Genomic DNA, 19,716 nt, shown 5'->3' with positions numbered 1-19,716 from the left:
GTGCACCATTTCGAGGCGTACAGAGCTCTAAAATATGACACTCACCCCCCAATTGTGTTTGCTGTGTCACGCTTCTTAAACCATATGTGGCACGTACGGCGGGGTTTGATTAAGAACCACACTAGGTAGACCGATGTGTAGGAACTGCAAAGGTCCACCTTAGTGTAAACATGATTATGGTTCTCGTCTCAAGTTATATTTTTCTGTATTCTTACACCTCGGTAAATATTTTAACTCGTGTTTTTATCAAATGAGTGCTTTCATTTGATTTTATTAGAGTATGAGGACATTTGCATTTTAATTGTCACATCTTTGTAGAAGCTGGAGAATCGTGTTCCAAGAAGGGTATTCGGATACATGGAATATATAATTGCAAGTGTTTACCCTTTTTATGTATTTTATTGTTGCTGTGATTTTCAATTATGCACTTTTATGGCTCTAGTGGCCAAAATAAAGTTATTATTGATTGATTGATATCCCATTTGCCTTTCAGAAAATGGTAGTTACAGCACTTATATCATCTAGATTTGACTACTACAATACCATAATCACCAGTTCCCCAAAAACGTGAATAAATAAGCTGCTGACCCTTCAGAAGACGGCTGCCCGCCTTCTCCTAGGTATCCGTAGACATAAATCCGAGTCTCCTACTCTAGTCCAGTTGCACTGACTGCCGGTTGATCAAGTTCAAGGTCAACTAGCACAGTTCCTTCAGATTTATGTTCCATCCAGATCTCTCCACTTTTCTTCCAGTGGCAACCTCGTCATTCCCAAATCTAAAACGGTGAGATAGGGCAAGGCTGTGGAACTCTTTACCCCTAGGATTAAGAATAAACGAAACCTGCTGGAATTCAGGAAAAATTATTAGCAGTGCTTTATAAATATTATTTTCATTTCATCCATTGCAAAGGGTTTTTTGACGGCCCATTTCGAGGCGGAGAGGGGGGGGGGCACTTTGTTGTTTGTGGGTGGGGAAGATTGGGTGGCAGGGGAATAAAGCCTTACAGCCTCCATACGAAATTGGTATGGGGACACGATCCCCTGCTCTTTGCACCATCTGGCGTTTCAGGTCAATTCCAAGCATGAGGTCGACAAGTGCCGTCCCTTGATCCTGATGTCTCTGGGCGCCGGTATTGCTCTTTCACTGGCATGCCTAGGGATCAGCTATGGGTTACTACCTACTCAGCTGTGCGGAAATAATTTAAGCCTGTGTTGCAGTAGGCCATGCAGGCCGTATACAGCCTGCAGTCTCACTTACAATGCCGCTGCACCACTCGCCAAAGCAGTGTGGAGCAATGCCCCCAGATGAAAATATTGTTTAAATCTTAAACAGAAATCGTCATCGCTGACTCACCCTATTGGAGGTGCAATTGAAATAATTGTTTTGAGTTACAGCCAATTTAGTCCAGACCTAACCTAGCTCAGTTCGGGATGCAAGTGTGGAGATCAATGAAGGATTCATGTGAACATGACTTTCAAGAACAGGTCCTGCTGCACAATACATCTAAAATTAAAGGCATGCCCAACACTGTACAAGTTGGTTCTCGGAATACTTGGCACTAGCGAACATCTGTATCCTGTGGATGTGGCTCGGGGGAACTGATAGCCATTGCCGAACATGACCGATGGCTACATCACCTTTATAATCAAATAAAGTCTTTGAAAAATATGGGAGCATTTCTTAAAAATTCCTGCTTTAAGGAATATGGATGATTTCTACGAGCTCTCCTTGTTAGGTGTCTATATCCTCCTTCTGGATCATAAACTGATGGAAATGATATACAAGACCGATCCCAGGAAAGTCATTATCATTTATATAAGACTATTTGCATTATGAAAAGCCCACCATGGACATTTGCAAGTGCTTCCCCGGCAACCATCTCATATTTCTTTTGACTAACAAGAATCTTCATTGTAGACCTGTGGGTTGAATCTATTGATGGTACTGGTTTAATAGAACGTGTGCCATTTATCAGGGAGTTCGCTAGTATGGGTGGAGCTGTAACAGGCTACCAGTACTCTGTAAATTCCTCAGTGAAACCCTAGCAACCCTCCATGCACTGATGCAAACAATCATAAGCATCAGATTCCATCTGCTTTACATATTGCTCTACGAGAGGGTTATGTTTCTGCCACCTAGAACCGCATACATCTGATAATCGTGAACCTAGTCTGCTTATCTATGCACTCAATTTCACCCTCAGGCCCAGCTGTGCTACGTGCAGTGTAGCCAGGGACTCAAAGAGAGTACAACACATTGCCTGAGAATATGGAGTATTGTTGAAGACGTTTACAAAAACAATACTTTCCAATCACCGCCCTGGCGTCACTTTGGGCAGCAAGGTATGCCTCTACTGTTGCCCACTTTTTTCTCTCCCTCATATTTATTGCTCTCATCCAGCACGATTTGTCTACTTGTCTCAGCTTTAAATCTTTATGACATACCCTATTTTTCCACAAAGAACGGGCAGTCCCTTCCGTCCCCTTGTCCCTCCCCCACTTCTTGAATTCACGGATTTTCATATACTAAGGTTTGCACGACTTGTTATGGTACTTTGTTTAATTACTTCCATGCGAATCTCATGCCACTGATGATGATCTGTGTACAGTTGATCTGTGTTGAAAATAAAAGTCGCTATTTCACAGACATGTGTAACACTGGTCATCGTCACAGATGCTCTCTTCTCTCACAGGTGCCTAGAGCAAGAAATGCAAATGTACACTTTATCAACAAAAACATTAAAAGAAACATTTTTCAGAAACCGGAGACAATTGCAACAACCAGCCAGCTGAACCAGCTTCACGTAGTTATTTTACATATAAATATAATTGTGAAAACAATTGTAAAGGATAAAGTGTCTTCTTATCAGTGCATTCAAAAAAGCAATTTTGTACCCAAAAGTTCAAAATTCAAATAAGATCATAAGAAGAATGATTTAGCGATATAGTTAAGGCAATAATGTGAACTTACCAGTTTAATTGCCACATATTCATTTGTGTACAAATTCTTTCCTTAAAGAAAGAAAAGTGGAAAAGTGAATAATTTTCTTTTTACAAGTTTAAAAGTATATAAAAGCGAGACATGTTCGGAGTCCAAATAAACTGCCATGTAATAAAAATAATAATAATAATAGGCCTTTTCCAGCACAGCTGGTACAGCTGTAGACTTCAAGCCTAAATCATGAAAAAGAAGCAATCAGATACAATATTAGTTCAGTGAACAAATTATGTTGCTCTGAAAACACAATGATTTTGGTCTTTTTGAACAATAAAACTATTTAAAGCCCTTTTAAGCAATAAAATGTTAGTATAATCAACAAATGCATTTGCTTGAAACAATGAAAAGTTAGCAGCGTCCGCACAACTATTTTTAGAAACCGAGTTTAATTTTGGGTTCTGGTGTGTACAGACGTGCTTATTTTTAACATGTTCTGAATTCAGCCATGCGTTTTAGATCGAGAACATGCCTCCCTGGTATAAGAACCCACATTGAACACTGGGCAAAACTGAGACTTTAGTGAATATCATTACATATTTCGGTAGCACCTGCAAGCACAAACCAATGAGGAGTCACATTTTGGAATTTGATTCAAAATGTCCTACTCAGTCAATAGGTTATTGATACTGCCTAATATAAATATATGCATTTGCAGATAAGACTTCCAGCAGTATGTACTTTACACAGCCAGAGTAACGGATCTTATCGCTGTAACAATAGTTTATACTACAAAGATACAGGACAAATCATTTGAAAAAAACAAGCTGCTGCAGCCGACTCCTCCTGCAATACAGATACACTATTAGCACTTTGGTAGCAAAGGTAAATAATCACAGCAAAAATAGGGAGTGGGGCTGGAAGTAAGTTAGTGCTCACCGATATCGCATTGGGATATTAATACAATATTTCTAAAACAGTCTATTTCACAAAGAGGGGACCAGGAGAGCTTAAAGGTCCAGCATACATGCTTCCTTATGGGGTTAACTCTTACAACAAAAGGTATGCAGTTCCTTATTGGTGAGAAGAGAGAGAATATGTGGTCGGTTAAAAACAGGCGAATCAGACTGGGGAGGGAGGTTCCAATTTCTCAGGAACAGGAGCCCTCACACACCCAGATAAGTGTCATGCTTGATTTTAGGGCATGCTCCTCGTCAGGCCAGCGCTGCAATACCAACGGGCACCCAGAGAGGGCTCTTTATAGGAGATCTTTTTTTCCAATGCTGTATGTGAAGTGAAGGTGTAGGGCCACTCGTGTAAAAGATGTGTGTTTTAAAATAGACTAAGTAGTCCTCAAGTGGATTTTTAATAGGCAACTCCACTGGCCAATTAAATATGTGATGGCTATCAAGAGAGGCAATGAACTGTGTTAGCTCAGAGGGACAATTCGTTGCTTGCCACTGGTAAGTCAATAATGATCTGTTAGCAATTTGTCAGGACCAATTATCCATTGGCATTGCAGAGCTGGTCGACAAGGAGCATGCCCTATGATGAAGCATGGCACCCATCTGGGTGTGCGAGGGCTCCTGGCCCAGGGGAATCTGAACCCGCCCCCAGTCCAAATACCCAGTTGTTGACCGACCGCATAGTCTCTTTCTTCTCACCAATAAGGAACTGCATACCCTTTGTTGTAGGAGAAAAACTGAGATAATTCGAAATTACATTACGCTAAAAGGTGGGGCTATGATTCAAAATGAGCCAGTCAATGCCTATCTTTAAAACATAAGGTAAAAACGGTTCTATTACACATTATAATTGAGTGATGTTGCAAAAGATAGCATATTTTCCTTGTCAGTGCCAAAATAAACGTAAATTGTCATTAACAAAATGTGTTTATGTATGAATATGCCTCTAGCATGTATTTTATGCATACCAGCTGTAAAGATGGAATTTCTCTGTAACCTCAACATACTTATTTGGTTAGCACCTCAAGATACATATTTGGTCAGCACTCCAAAAATAAACACACAAAAAAAATATTTTAAATGGTATTAGAGGAGGAGTTTGTGTAGGTCTACAGTGCACTTCTGGTATCAGAACCCCGTTTTCAATCCTTTAAAACACACAACCAAAAAATAGGTAATCCAGGTGCAAAAGCAATATGAAAGGGATATTATGGTCCCATGGCAGTTCATTTAAATGTAAAGGCCTACCCTAGATGGTCAAAGAATTTACAATTTAGACACACCCTAAACAGTGTGAGGAGAGGCCGTTGATCAGGAGCACCAACAGCACAAGACGAATTAAGTATGCTGGTGGCTGTGGTTCACAGAAGATTTAGTGATTGTAGTGATGATTCAGTGGAATGAACTGAAGGAGTACTTCAACAGCCTACCGATGTAATTAGAGAGAATGTACTGACAGCCTGTTCCTGAGTCTGGAGAAACTTAAATGTACTTGGCTATGTAGGTGGTTGACAGTAAATTTAAAACATGAGAATATACAGTTTGCCCATTTTTAGATCGAAGCCTAGTACCAGATAGCATAGGTGTTTGGTTGCAAAGACATATTGGAGACTTTCTGAAAGCTTTCCCATAAATGTATTTTGCTCATTGATTGTCACGGGCTATGTGTTTTGTAACTCACATTTGCTTGCTTTCTATTAGCTACTTTAATTGTTTTAGGATATCCAGCATGTCTTTGCCCCTTCCGTGGAGTGCTGTTTATTTAACACCTCTCGGACTGGCTCCTTGTTTTCTTTCATGAGTGCTCAATTTCTGGGAAAGGTTTTCTTCCTTTTTCAAGAGGCACTCCACAAGCGTACATTCGTTTTCAGTTGTCTCCCTTGTATGCTGGTTTAGGAAGCAGCAAACAAGAGGTTTTTCTTTGAAAAGGTTTCCTGCCGGACTGATTATACTGATCTCTGCCACTGCCAGTTCATCAACCTCAAATACCTGTGATGAATGATGTTCGGTCTACAAGTCTGTTTATTTTGGTCAATGCTCTTTACCAACAGCATAACTTAAACATTCATCTTCCTCAATTTCATGCCCATGCTATAGGCACCAGCAGTGAGAAAGTGGTGGGTGCTGAAGCATCCCAAAAATAACCATGCTGGAGTTAACCCCTTCGATGCTGATGACGAGCTCAGCTCGTCATCAGCCACGGGTGGCGTGTGCTGATGACGAGCTGAGCTCGTCATGAACAATGTAGTTCACCAAGGGCCAGCACAGCGCAAAAATCACCACAGCAGCGATGCGGTTAAGAAGCGAGTGAGCAGTAACCAGGCCTTTAAACTTTGTTTTTATCGATGTCACATTTGCTGTGCATTTAAAGACAGATGTCAAATATTAGGCTCTGTCTTCAGAGGGAGACTGATGTTTCCTTTCTCTACCTGCAAAGTGAGAGGATTTATGTGACAATCGTGATGGGTACTGGGGTAGGAAAGTGAAGTTTGTAGAATGTTATCCTTTTCTAGCACTCTCCAAATTTTAAATGCCTGTAAATTAAATGTACAAATATTTCAAAACATATCAGAATTAGGAAAGCACAAATGAAGCACTTTTTGTAATTCTGAAGTGTGGTGGAAACAATTATTTTAATTCAATCAAAACAATTGAATACAATAGGTGATGAGTATTTCCGCACATTAACGTTTGTGAGTTAAACAGTTTTAGCAAAAGAACTATATGCTTGTGCACATTTAATGGTCATTACACTTGAAAATGTGTTGTCTGAAATGGCAGTGCATTATCACACCATGCATATTCCACTCTACGCCACTCCACTCTACAAACCTCTACTCCACTCTACAATATTCTACACCATTCTACACCACTCTACCCCACTCCACACCACTTTACTCTGCGCTTCTTCACTGTACGCCACTCCACGCCACTTTACTCCACTCTATGCTACTTGTCTCTACAACACTATTTCACTCTACATCACTCCACTTTATGCCACTATGCCCCTCCACTCTACAACTCTCTATGCACCTCCACAATACTGTGCTCCAATCTACACCATTCCACGCCATTCCACTCAATGACACTCTACTCCACAACACTTTAAGCCACTCCACGCCATTCTACGACATTCCATGACACCAACTTCTAGCCATGCTAAACAGCAGCCATGCTGGTGTAAAACCTGGCTAAAACGCACTGGCAAAGCCATCAGGTCGAGCATAGGTAAGACCTATTGGCATAGCCAATGTTGGTTTCTTTAGGGGATAAGCACTAAATGTTGAGCATCTTCCTCTAATGTTGATGTCCATCTTGGAAAGAAGTACTCAGTTACAAGCTGTACAACTAGGAACGTGATATATCTGTTTCAATCACATTTGTAAACAAACGGTCATTGATCTACAGAATTAAGTGAACTGAGAAATTTGAACTTAAAGCAATATCCCTTTTCTTATACCAGTCCTTGCTGACTTTTACCTTATATGGAGTATTACACAATGAACCTATAATGTGCAACACTCAGCATCTGTCTTCAGAAGTTTAACCCAGTGGCAAGGTAAATTAAAATTAATCTGGGAGTCCAAGTCTACTTACTTGCAGGCGAGTGCCCTGCTCTGTACAGGCAAGATGTTCTGCAGGCTCTTAGCATTTAGAAATGTCAGGTATTAGAATATGCTACAGACAGACTAAAATCAGACAATAACAGATCTTTTGTGACAAATCTCTACAATGTTATGAATCATTTATGCGTACTGAAGGAGGTGATGAAAACTGTAGAGAAGCATGTAGCCAGCTGTCAACCACAAAGAGAGAGTAGCAGTAAATTAGTTTGATCTCTGTGATCTACCTGCACACCTCTCTTCCCCAAATCTATTTCCTGGGTCAGCAGGACTGTTCCTCTAAAGTAGATCACATGTATCAAGTTAGTCTCTCACTTGAAGCCTCCTACCCAAGTGAACAAATGTCATCCCCAACCTGAAGCTAGATGTCCCACCTCAAGAAGAGCAGCGCTCTTCTTCCAACCATACTAAATGACGAATGCCACAAAATCAGGTTTTTTCTCTTCCCATTAGTATACACACTTCTCAACTGCTGATTGAACTGCGATCTCCCTTGAAGGACAATTCTCTACCCCCTTGCTGTCCCAACGCCCTATGCCCAACCTGGATTCTTGGTATTTCGAGACAGATACATACATTGATCTTTGAGTGTAGATTCCCCCCCTCCCCCCCCACGCCCAACCAGACTAGGTAACATACATTTCCTTGCACTAGTACTGCATTGCTTCTCCTGATACACTGTGTGGGCTAGTTCTACCATTTGCAGGTGAGATGTTTCATCTTTTTATTACAATAGCAACCTTATGTCTTTTTAATCTATTGCAGTAGCCAGAGCATTTCTAGTACACACTACACTGTGCACCTTTGCAATTCTTGCTAGGACTTTACTTGGTTTGAATTAATTGCAGGCATTGACAAATGTAAGTTATGCATTTAGATTGTGCACCAATCTGTATATGTTAAATAAAAAATGCTTAATAAAAAGATTTTTTTTTAAAACCTTCTCTACATCACTTACATGTGCAAGCACTCAGTAAATCAATTAACGGACATTCCCATGGAATGGATTGTCCTATATGAGACCCAGTATGTAATCTCATGAAATTTGTTTATATTTGTAAATATAAAAGCAACAGAAGAAATTGATTTAATAGAGATCCATTAACATAGCATTGGTTATGTAACCACTAAGGGGCATCAATAAACATATCAATCCTAATAACAAGATAGAGAGCAGTTGCTGCTTTAGTGTGAGGGGCTCTGGTATGTTATATTTCCCTTTTTTTGGATGTAATAGCTAAATGTTAAAGTAAGTGACCAAGAAGAGATTTCACAGATAAAAATCAGAAGTAAAATTAAATCAACTTACCTAATCGAAGCTCTCCGAAGTTACCACACCCAATTTTTTTCCCAACCCTGAAATTAGGTCCCACCATTAGTACACCAGAGTTCGAGGATCCAGTCCCCCGTGCGCTATGACCAGACCGACCAGAAGGTCTTGGCATTCTGTCATCTGGTTTGTCCTTGTCTTTCTTTTTACTATCCATATCAAGTTTTCGGTACTCCACTTTGAATTCTTTATGAAGACAAGCAAACTCAAAAAGGGTGTAGTGAGAACGGAAACATAACTGGCAAAGTTGACCACCTGTGTTCCTTTATTTACTGAGCTGAAGATGATGAGTGTTCAACACTGGCATATTCATCCCATTCGAAATTTATTTTTTTCAGTCGTCTGTTCAGCAAATTATATCCCAAGCAGCTTTCCAACCAACAGGTTTCCAATCGTCAGGTTTTGCTGGTATTAAAAGTAGCTGCAAGAGTAAAGTAAACATTAGCCACGTGAATGAGAACAAAAACATTAAATTGTCAAAATAGTAATACTGGGCCACATATACAAAAAATGCAAATTGCGATTTCCCAATTGCGATTTTTACTGAATCGCAATAAGGAAATCACGAGTCCTAATGTAAGATAACATGCAAACAGCGATTCTTAATTAGGTCGCAAATAAACCTACCCCATGAATATTAATGAGGTATTACGCAATCTGCAAGGCATTAGGAATTGCAGCCATCACAGGGATTGTGGCATGCTGGGGTCAGCAGACTTTGTCTATGATTGCTTTTTAATAGTGATTTTCTTTTAAATGCAGCCTGTTTTCTTTACAGACAAGCATTTGCAATGCAACAGGTCTCGCAGTAACGCAAGTTTGAGCTATTGACATTGCAAATGACAGTGCCTTTTATTTTTGTGTTCATTTTTAAAACATAAAAAAAGGCATGGTCATTTACAATGCCAATAGCTTAAACTCACGTAAATGCGAGACCTATTGCATTGCAAATGCTTGTTTACAGATGTTGCATGGTGTTAAAAAACAAACGCAACATGTCTCTACAAAATGTAATACACTCCCACCTGTTACCTGTATTAAAAACAAATTCAAGGAAAATGGTATTTAGAATAATGTATGCTTGCAAATTATTCAGTCACACGACTGTGTGGAGATAAGAGCCAAATCTATCAGGGGGCCCCCTGAAAGGCTGGGGCCCTGGGCCAGAGCCAATGTGCCTGTGCCTTAAAACATCTGTGCCCACTGGCCCCTCTGCAAGTCCTGCTGCTGTACTTGGCCCTATTCGGGGCGCTGCTGGTGTTGCTCTTACTCCTGCTCTTCGCCGTCATCAAGCAGCTGAAAAACATGGTGGTGTCCTGCGCTGCCCTGCAGCCCGGCCGCGCCGCTCGGCCCTCCGCGAGCCCTGGGACCTCTGGCTGGAACAGGCTATGCAAAGCGCACCCTTCACCCTGCACCCACCCGGCAGATGAGGGACCCCAGCACGGACCAAAGGAAACACGAGTGGAGCTCTCGACATGTTACACACGGTGCAAGTGGCACTCACTGGCTGCGAGTCTCACTCCTCGGAACACAGATTCATACCCGGAGTGGTTCTAACACCCGTGACGAGTCTCGTAGCCGGAGAGCTGCCTCACGTGTGGGAATGCAATCTGATACCGGGCGAACTATGGCATATCTCAGAGTGCAATCTCACACCTTGGAGTGCAGTCTCACACCATGCAACTAGGGGGCTAACTCTCATCGGATAGTACAGTCTCATGGCCGAGTGGCTCCCGGCATTTGAGAATATAGTCTGACGCCAGTAAACGTAGTGTCACGCCTGGAGTGCTGTCATACCTGGTGGTATACTAACTCGCTTGCAGTGCTGTCTCACCCCAGGGATTTAAGTGTCACTTCTGACTTCTTTTTAACATATGGGAGTACAATCTCAGCCTGGAGTGCAGTCTCACACTTGGAGTGCCGTTTGCCATTTGGTAGTGCAGTCTCAAAGCACGAGTGCTCTCTCTCACGCTTATAAATGCAGTCTCACACTCAAACTCCAGACAAGGAATACACAACCTAGCAGAGGCAGGCAAGGATGGTTAGACAAGAAAATACCTACTTTCTAAAAGTGGCATTTTCAAACACAGAGTGTTAAAACCAACGTCACTAAAATATGCATTTTATCATTCAGAGTTTAGGCATACTAAACTCAAATTTCTACCTAGGTCCCCGAGTCAGGTAGGAGTATAAGATGTAATAATCAAACTGCCCAATTTTGGCCTATGGGGAACAGGTAGCCTTGCAATAGTGAAAAACGAAAATGGCTCTAATTCACTATTAGGACATGTCACACACATCAGGGCATGTCCTACCTTTTATCTACAATGAACCCTGCCCTTGGGCCTACCATAGGGGTGACTAATATGCAGAAAAGGGAAGGTTTAGGGATTGGCAAGTGGTTGCAATTGCCCAGTCAACGTGGCAGTACCAGTCTGCACACAGGCTCTGCAATGCCAGACCCGAGACAAACTTTTACAGGCTGCGTCTGTGGGTGGCACAACCAGTGCTGCAAGTCCACCAGCAGCATTTGGTTTACAAGCCCCGGGCACACTCAGTGCACTATACTAGGGTCTGACAAGTAAACCAAACCAACCAAACATGGAGTCACTAATCCATACATCAATTTACAACAGGGAGAGCATATGCACGTTAGCACTGATCAGCAGTGGTAAAGTGCCTAGAGTCATAAATCCAACAAAAAGAAGTCAGACAATACAAAGGAGGAAGACAAAAAGTTCAGGGATGACCCTGCAAAAAGGGCCAAGTCCAACAACCACCAGTTAGAGGAAGCGTACGAACTCGGTGTCTACTTGAAATGCAAGGGAAAAAAGAATCAACTTTGAGCCAAAGGGTCAGCGCTATAAATCACCACATGGTGTACACTAAAAAGGGCTCCCCCAGGCCCCACCGGCACTCTTGCCCATTAACCCGCTCTGTAGAAATAACCCTGAGGGCAGGCAAGAGAGCAGAACATCTGGCTCCCCCATTTTTGCGCTTAAGGAAGTGTGCTGGGTGGGACAGAAGAGCAACCCATAGCAGCAAGGCACAAGCTGTGAGCCTCAGAGTCACTTTCATGAGTGTGTGCAAGTAAGCCAGAAGAGCAAAAGGCTCCCGCGAAGATAAGATCAGATGACGGGGTGCATCAAAAGTTAAGGCAAAAGAAAAGATTTACAAGCCCACTACAGCCACAATAAATGCTGTGCATTACATAGCCACCGTTTTACCAGTGTAAAATGTTCTGAGGGTGGTGAGCTCCCACAAGGAACCTTTGCAGGCAGAAAATTAACTAACTACGAGTCTTCCAAGAAGGAGAATCGGGGACCCCAGGAAAGTATGTGCTCACTGTCAATCAACTTGGGAGGCTGAGCTTCTGTGGCTGCCGCTTCAGCACTGGATGCTGTCTGTTGTGAGTTTGTTATATAGAGACTTCGGGTGTCAAGCGGAGAAATAGAAGTACAGCATTTAACACAGTACAAGGTTACACGGAGCCCACACAGAGCCGCTCCTGTTGCAACAAACGCCCAACGTAGACTGAGCAACACAATATTTACAGCTCTACGTCAATTTTTGTTTTGTAATACATATAGTAATCCCGAAATTAGGAAGGCATAGTAGTATTACGTAAAGCTCTGGTGTTATGGGACATAATGCAATCCTTAGATTGTTCAGGAACAATGTCTGTACTAGTTCGCCTTTGTGTAAGTAACAAATCATTTGCATTATCAATCTGAGATCACCCTTGACTGTCCATTGAATACTCTGGAGTTGCTTGCCACCAAGTGCTTTCAAAAGAGGATTTGTTGCCATCAAAGCTTCGCACAGCAAGAGTAAGCTTGACCAGATTTCTTTGCGCTGGAAGGAGTAACAAGGAGATGGAAAATGGCACAGGAAAAGAGCAACAAAGAGGTAAAAGTCAGGGAAAGGCACAAAAGGCGAGAGAGGAAGAAGAACAAGCATTGGCATAGCCAATAGGTTTCGCCTTTGGGGCGTTGACAGAGCTATGGGCTTTGTTAACGTTTTTAAGAAAGTGGACGAATCTCCTATGTAAAGGTGTACAGACAAAATAAACCGCGCAGCCAACCGTGCCCTGCCCACAAACAAATGCGGTAATATGCTTACAAACATGCAACCCGAGCCAACATTTCTAGAATAAGATCGTATACCGCTCTGCGTGACATCACAACTTCTAACTAACTTCCTGTTGTGCAGACAGCTTTGCAGGGCAAAGCCCATCATCCGAGCAGCAGACCACATCGATGAGGCGCGCGCGCGGCTGACGCACCTCAACTCGGATTCTACAAAACGGCGCACAAGCTTTAACTTGCTCGGTAAGAGACTAAACGCCCTATCATTACTTTCTTACGGGTTCATATTCCAACATTATTTTAGAGCACTAATTATGAAGGGAGATTCCTATTGCCATTTTTAGAAGATAAACAAGCCTTGTTTTGGCCAAATAGTCGAATCGGTTCTTTCTCTCAATAGGAGTAAGAAGTTACATTCCATTTTAAAATTCGAATCAGCATCGATCAATACTGGGCTATTTTAAATACGAACTGCTACAAGGGTGAAGATTAGGAAACTTGACAATGCACCCCCTCAGCAGCTGGATCAAGGAACTGCCCTCCACTAAGTAAAAGAATCTCAAAGTAAACACCGCGTTCTCTGGTAGAAATCGCTTTCACAGTTTTAAAAACAGCAATGAATTCGTAGGGAATGACTAACATGTTGGATAATAAAACAAAGAAGCACGTTATTAGACTGATGAATACTGGTAAACCCAGGCGAACACCTAGGTCATTTATTACATGAATAATGAAAGCAATTACTTCTGAGATTCTGCTAGTCACATAATTAAAGACTGCTTGTGGTTTTTTCACCATTCATAAAAACACAAGACTTCATATATTTCTATCCAGTAGGAAACGCCCCACAAAACTAGCCCCAACATTTTACCTTCTAGTTACCTAAAGTGGTGAAATTATAATTATCCAGAACCAGCACAAACATCCCACAGCCATACTGCTTTTAAAACAAACTCAGTGAGATTTTAGAGGAGGAGCGACGCAGGAAAAAAACACGAATGCGGCATTAGTAAAACACAGGATACAAACAACCATTTATACTCAAGGAATCCTGTTCCAGTGTAGATGACGGGCCAGAAAACTGAGTGTCTGGGGAACTTACAGTAACAGCTAGCTTTTCAATAATGCAAATAGTTTACTCATGCTTATTTAGCAACAAAAATACATGTAATTTTACTTTTAAAATGTTCAACCCGATACACGGGATAATAAACAGGTTATACAATAGATGCCCTGAAAACGGTCACTAAATTAAAAGAAAATAATCCCTGTAAGAATTCTACTGATGGCAAACAATATGCACACTACTTTGCAAATTAATGTTGCAGCATCTTACAGTACAAAGCTTCAGGAACGGTTGCCTAGAGCAGAAAGCAGAGGATAGCTGAGCTACCGAAAGAGACACTCTCCTTCCCTAAGAGGAGCCGATGAGAAGGGTCTGTGGGAAGCCCCCAGGCTGCCAGCGAATGGTTCCCATCTTTAAAAAGCACTATTTACAGAAAACTGTGCCCAGCCCAGCCTCGGCCACAGTGACGCGAAGCCTTTGAAATCCGAAATCGAACAGATGGCACACAGAGCGCCCCTGCTCGTAACCGATACATGCCGACGCCTTTGCCCAATTGCGTGATGTCTTTTTTAGAAAGGCACACGCAAAGACCAGTGAAAATAATGCACAAAAAAAAAAAGACACGCACGAGCATGTGGAAAGCCTAGAGTGAATGCAAGAAGTTCTTTTCCTAGAGCAGCGCATGAGCGCTGCGCTAGGCTCGACCTAAAAAGGGGGAGAATAAAAAGAACAAAAGTCAGAGCTAAAAAGGCACAAAAAGCAAAGAACAAGAAGCAAAAAAGTACTTTCAAGTTTATTTTTGCATAGTTAGTTAAAGCCATTGCATACCAAAACATTTCTAACACATTTGTTTAAAATACTACAATATTGACCTTTTACTCTGACCTCTGCTAAGAGTTTCTGCTATATACGGTAAACCTTGGTGTTAGGTCATTTATCCAGCTATTAAATACAGTTGTGAATAAGTACAAGTGAGTGTAGGTGCGAGTTCATTTTTAGGTCTCGTGGCGTTAACCGCGCGAAAGCGCAGTCTCGCCAGAGACCTATTGTGAGCGGCGCAGCTTTCGAGGAGACAAGAGATGGCCACGCGCATCTTCCAAAAGCGGATCGGAGCGGGCGGTCCGCGCGAGAACGCGCACGCTGTGGCCATCTCCTGTCTCCTGGGAAGCTCCAACACACACACAGCCACACATCCCCCTGCTTTCACACACGCATGCACACACACAGAGACACACACACACGAGCGCACATACACGCACGCACACATACAGACACCCCCGCCGCATACATACACACACGCGCGCACACACACGCGCGCACACACACACAAGCGCACCGAGCCCCCCGCCGCCCACCCTACAACGCCAGAGTCTTGAAGTAGGCTGTACCACAGCCAGCCACTATTAATGCATACTTTGTAATTATCTGGTGCCATTTCTTACCACAAGCACCCGTCACAAAGAGGTGGAGGGTGAGCAGAGTTACTACCTATCGCGCAGCAGGTGGTAAAGCAAGGATGAGAAGCACGAGGTCTTGTTTTGCTGCTCTGCGAGGTAAAGCAGTGCTCGGCGCTCACTCACCTGGGTGTGTGATCCTGGCTCTCCCGTCCCAGGAGACCGCTTGCCTCCTCCCGGTGCGGAGGCGGTTCTGATGAGCTCAGACCCTTCCTCCCTTGGAACCAGTGCCTCGCACACAGAAGTGCCGGGAGCCACCCGATCCCTGCCGTAGTAAGTCCGGAGGAGCCCTGGGCCGTGTCAGGGGCACAGCTCGGTACACCATCCGCACACCCCTCTCGTTGGGTCCAAGGGCCTGCTCCACTCTCGGCTGGCACTCGGCTCACCTCGCTCTGTCCGCTACACACACAGACAAGCGTGTGTGTTTCTGAGAGGAGCCGCCTCCCACCCGCCCTCTCCCTTCCCAGAATCTCCCCTTCCCAGCACCTCCCCCACAGCCGCCCCTCTGCAGTGACCGCACCCGCTTCCCGACCTTGCCCCTCCGCGCAGCGCTGCGCCTAAATATGGCCATTTGTTATGAGTTCCCGAAAGACTCTCCCTGTCCACTTCATTCCCATAAGAAAGTTATAACCAGCCTCCGAAAGAAATGTGGCCAGCCCGACCCTTCCGGTGTATGCATGGACGATTGCATTTCAGGGTTGTCACTCGTAGCAGTTCTAGAGGGTAGCTTTGACACAAGGCTGGCCTACCTTGAACTTTACACTAACATCAGAGCTGTGTGAATAATAACTGTGAGCCCCGTGCCTGAGGTGCATCATCAGAGCTGTGTAAATAATAACTGCGTCAGCCCCGTGCGTGAGGTGCATCATCAGAGCTGTGTGAATAATAACAGTTGTGAGCCCCTGCCGGAGGTGCATCATCAGAGCTGTGTGAATAATAACAGCTGTGAGTCCATGCCTGAGGTGCATCATCAGAGCTGTGTGAATAATAACTGTCAGCCCCGTGCATGAGGTGCATCATCAGAGCTGTGTGAATAATAACAGCTGTGAGCCCGTGCCTAAGGTGCATCATCATAGCTGTGTGAATAATAACTGCGTCAGCCCCGTGCGTGAGGTGCATCATCAGAGCTGTGAATAATAACAGCTGTGAGCCCGTGCGTGAGGTGCATCATCAGAGCTGTGTGAATAATAACAGCTGTGAGCCCCGTGCCTGAGGTGCATCATCAGAGCTGTGTAAATAATAACTGCGTCAGCCCCGTGCGTGAGGTGCATCATCAGAGCTGTGTGAAAAATAACAGCTGTGAGCAACAGCATACTCTTGCACACACTCTCACTGCTCACCAATTCAAAGTTTGCTAAAAATTGTATGCAACGCATTGTCATACACAATGCCAATAAATCAAACTTTAATGCTACGAGATCTATTGCATTGTAAATGCTTGTTGATCTTGTATTTCACCTGTAAACCAGTGGCCTTGTGTAAACCAGTGGAATAACCGGACGTCTGACCTTGCTACTTTACCCCCCTAGAAGCAGATATGTTGTGCATGTCCTTACTTTCTTCGGTAGTTAAAGTGTAGGTGCCTTGTGCAAACCTAGAGTCTAGCGACCCAATATTGAGTTAGTGAACTGTTCAAATTGTGAATAACGTGTGACTGCCTTCTACAGGCCAATGGTCTTCAATATGGCCTGCTTTACTTGCTCCCTAGCAGCCGACTGTTCATTCACTTGGTCCATTCCTTTGAAGATCGGCTTTACAAATTTTACCCCCATGCTGGGCTAGGGGAATTGAACTGCCACTAAAACAGGTGATTACCGCTTTCCACACTGGGGTGACATGGTGAGCAAAATAATGATGATTTAACCCAGATCTCTTGACCCGGGGTGAATGTTGTGATTTGTTCTGCATTCCGGCCATCGATCGTGTGTCTTTTGCCTGCAAGAGCGAAGCAAAAAGAGTAAAAAGTGAGAAGACACATAAAAGTAAAAAAAGGAGGCGAGAAGAGCAAAGAGTGACAAGTCACAAAAAGCAAAAAAGAGCAAGCAGCAAAAAGCAGTGAGTAAAAAAGGCACATTCGTCCTTACACCTGAAGAAAAGTGACCCATACTCAAAGGTCTGTTTTTCAAAAAAGGTCATCTTTTAATGAGGCCAATGGCATAAACAATTCGCTTGTTCAAAGAAATGCTGCTGTACAAAATTACACGTGCACGTTCTGTGGAAATTCTGGCCACAGAGGTCCCAGAATACATGCAAGAATGGAGTCAGCTGCAGCAACACCTCAGGAACACCTCGATGCTATGTGCAGAGGCTGATCTGTTTAATGATTTTGCAGTGATGCAGCTCATCTCATCTCATAAGAAAGCAAGTGGAGCAAGTACAATCAGGATAGTATTCGTTGCCAAAAAACAACTCTGTATTGGTATGCCATTCAGGCCTATAATTGCTGCTTTTGCAGACTGCCTCCAGGTGCAGTGGTGCGCCATGGCTGTTTATCACCTCTCATGAACTGCTCATTATCCTGGAGGACCAGTGTGTCGTGCATTGTAGCGGTGACTGCAGAAGGACTCCTTGGCCTGCGAGTAATGCATCTTTAGGCAGAAGGTGTAAATAGGCGAAATGTTATCACTCACACAGCTTGACACACCCCTATCACCAATTGTCTATCCCAGCGGTAGAACTAAAATGTGAATTACGCTTTCAACAGAGCAATGGTTGAAGGGGGCTGCCCCATTGTATGTATGATTTTCTATGGACTGACCGAATATGTGAATGACACTCCACGTATCTTGTTCTTATGGACACAATTATGGTCTGTTAAGCAAACCTTATACATCTAATTAAACACAAAGTTGACTCAAAGAGCGATGAAGAGTAGTAGATTCAATGGTGTGGCAGGGTGGGCAATATTTTACAAGGATCTATGGGTAACTTCGACGAGGGCTAGTGTATCCCAACAAAGAACCGTGAAGAAAGTGAATGTCCATTTCAGAGCGCCACCTAATCTGAATTGATGGGTGATAACTATTTGATCCTGACATTGTTTTGAGCATCAAATAAACATGAGCTTCTGTGATTAAGGATGCAACCGCTGCCTCTTTGCCCCATCTTTGTGCACAATAGGATCTAGGTCATCATGCGAAAGACGGCTGCCCCGTAAAAAAGAAGGAGTCTAGAGAGATTAACCCAAAACAGCGTGCTTTCAGTATAAGCACAGATCAGACGTTGTAGAACTCACCACCTCTCTTCCCTCTCCCCCGACTCTTGGGGTGACTGGAGAACACTGGACGGCAGTTCTATTTCTGCTAAGGACTTATGAACACAACAAGAATGGGAGCTATTTCAGCTAGGTGAGCCGTGGGCACAGATGTGTGCTACTGTGCCCACACAAGCAGTGAAGAAGTGAGGGGTAGAGGGTCTACCGTAGGAATGAGGTGACAGAACTACTGAAGCCAGGAATGTGTGTGCAGTGAGTCTAAATAATGGAACAGAGAACTTACCACAAATAAGCTAGAGAGTGATGAGGCTACCCCTCAAGAAGTAATTTGTGAAATATGAAAAGTGAGAAAATCACTGTAAAAGTGTGTGATACAGCAGTAGACTTGAGCCTTAAATGGTGGGAATATGCCGAAGGTAAGAGTACAGAATGGCTTGCAAAAAAAGGGACAGAGGAACAGAAACATTGTGTTCCTGAAAGCAGTCACAGTCAAAGCAAGAGAAATACACCAGAACAAGACCCGAACTTCCAAATAACCAATCATCTGTGCAGCATACATATTATTCCAGTCATTGCTCAAGTTATGAATAATATTTAGGAAATGATCATACTTTGTCTTTGGGGGTCTTTTCAAAAGTGTGCCCTTATGTAACTAACCTACATACTAATGGATGCTTTCCTTTTTTTAAAATATATTTTTATTAAGTATTTTCCCCTTTTACTTGTACGGGGCACAGCATAAAGAAAACAAAGCAGTAAATACTTAAATTATGGTTACATTCACCACATTCCTAAAATACTCTTAACATACATTGCAAAACATAAATTGTACTGGCATTACAAATTACAGCAATATGTAGCAAACTAGCTGCTATTTCCCTCTTTCCACCTAGGTATAGGTTCCCAAATTTGCCTACCTAGTTTCCTTCCCTTTTTTCCCTTTCTTGTATAAATTGCCATCTCTAAATTATATGTCGTCAATAATTTAGCTAACCATTGGTGATAGGTCGGAGGTAGGCAATCAAGCCACGCTGAAGCTAT

General features: G+C 43.1%; 1 protein-coding gene across 9 annotated transcripts in view; it reads right to left on the bottom strand.

Moving 5' to 3' along the window:
* CSNK1G3 (casein kinase 1 gamma 3) overlaps positions 1 to 19,716 on the bottom strand; it is a 443,408-nt gene that overhangs the window by 326,998 nt on the left and 96,694 nt on the right. For all 9 annotated transcript variants that reach the window (XM_086961092.1, XM_086961090.1, XM_086961093.1 and 6 more), the window contains exons 2-3: positions 8,833 to 9,274; positions 2,972 to 3,012 (exon numbers count right to left, since the gene is read on the bottom strand). In XM_086961092.1, coding sequence (XP_086817218.1) covers positions 2,972 to 3,012; positions 8,833 to 9,010 — 219 coding nt within the window. In that variant the 5' untranslated portion in view covers positions 9,011 to 9,274. The remainder of the gene's footprint in view (positions 1 to 2,971; positions 3,013 to 8,832; positions 9,275 to 19,716) is intronic.

This window comes from Lissotriton vulgaris, chromosome 3_1, assembly GCF_964263255.1.
Source record: "Lissotriton vulgaris chromosome 3_1, aLisVul1.2, whole genome shotgun sequence".
Taxonomy (NCBI): Eukaryota; Metazoa; Chordata; class Amphibia; order Caudata; family Salamandridae; genus Lissotriton; species Lissotriton vulgaris.
This window is presented reverse-complemented; position numbering and strand designations above follow the sequence as displayed.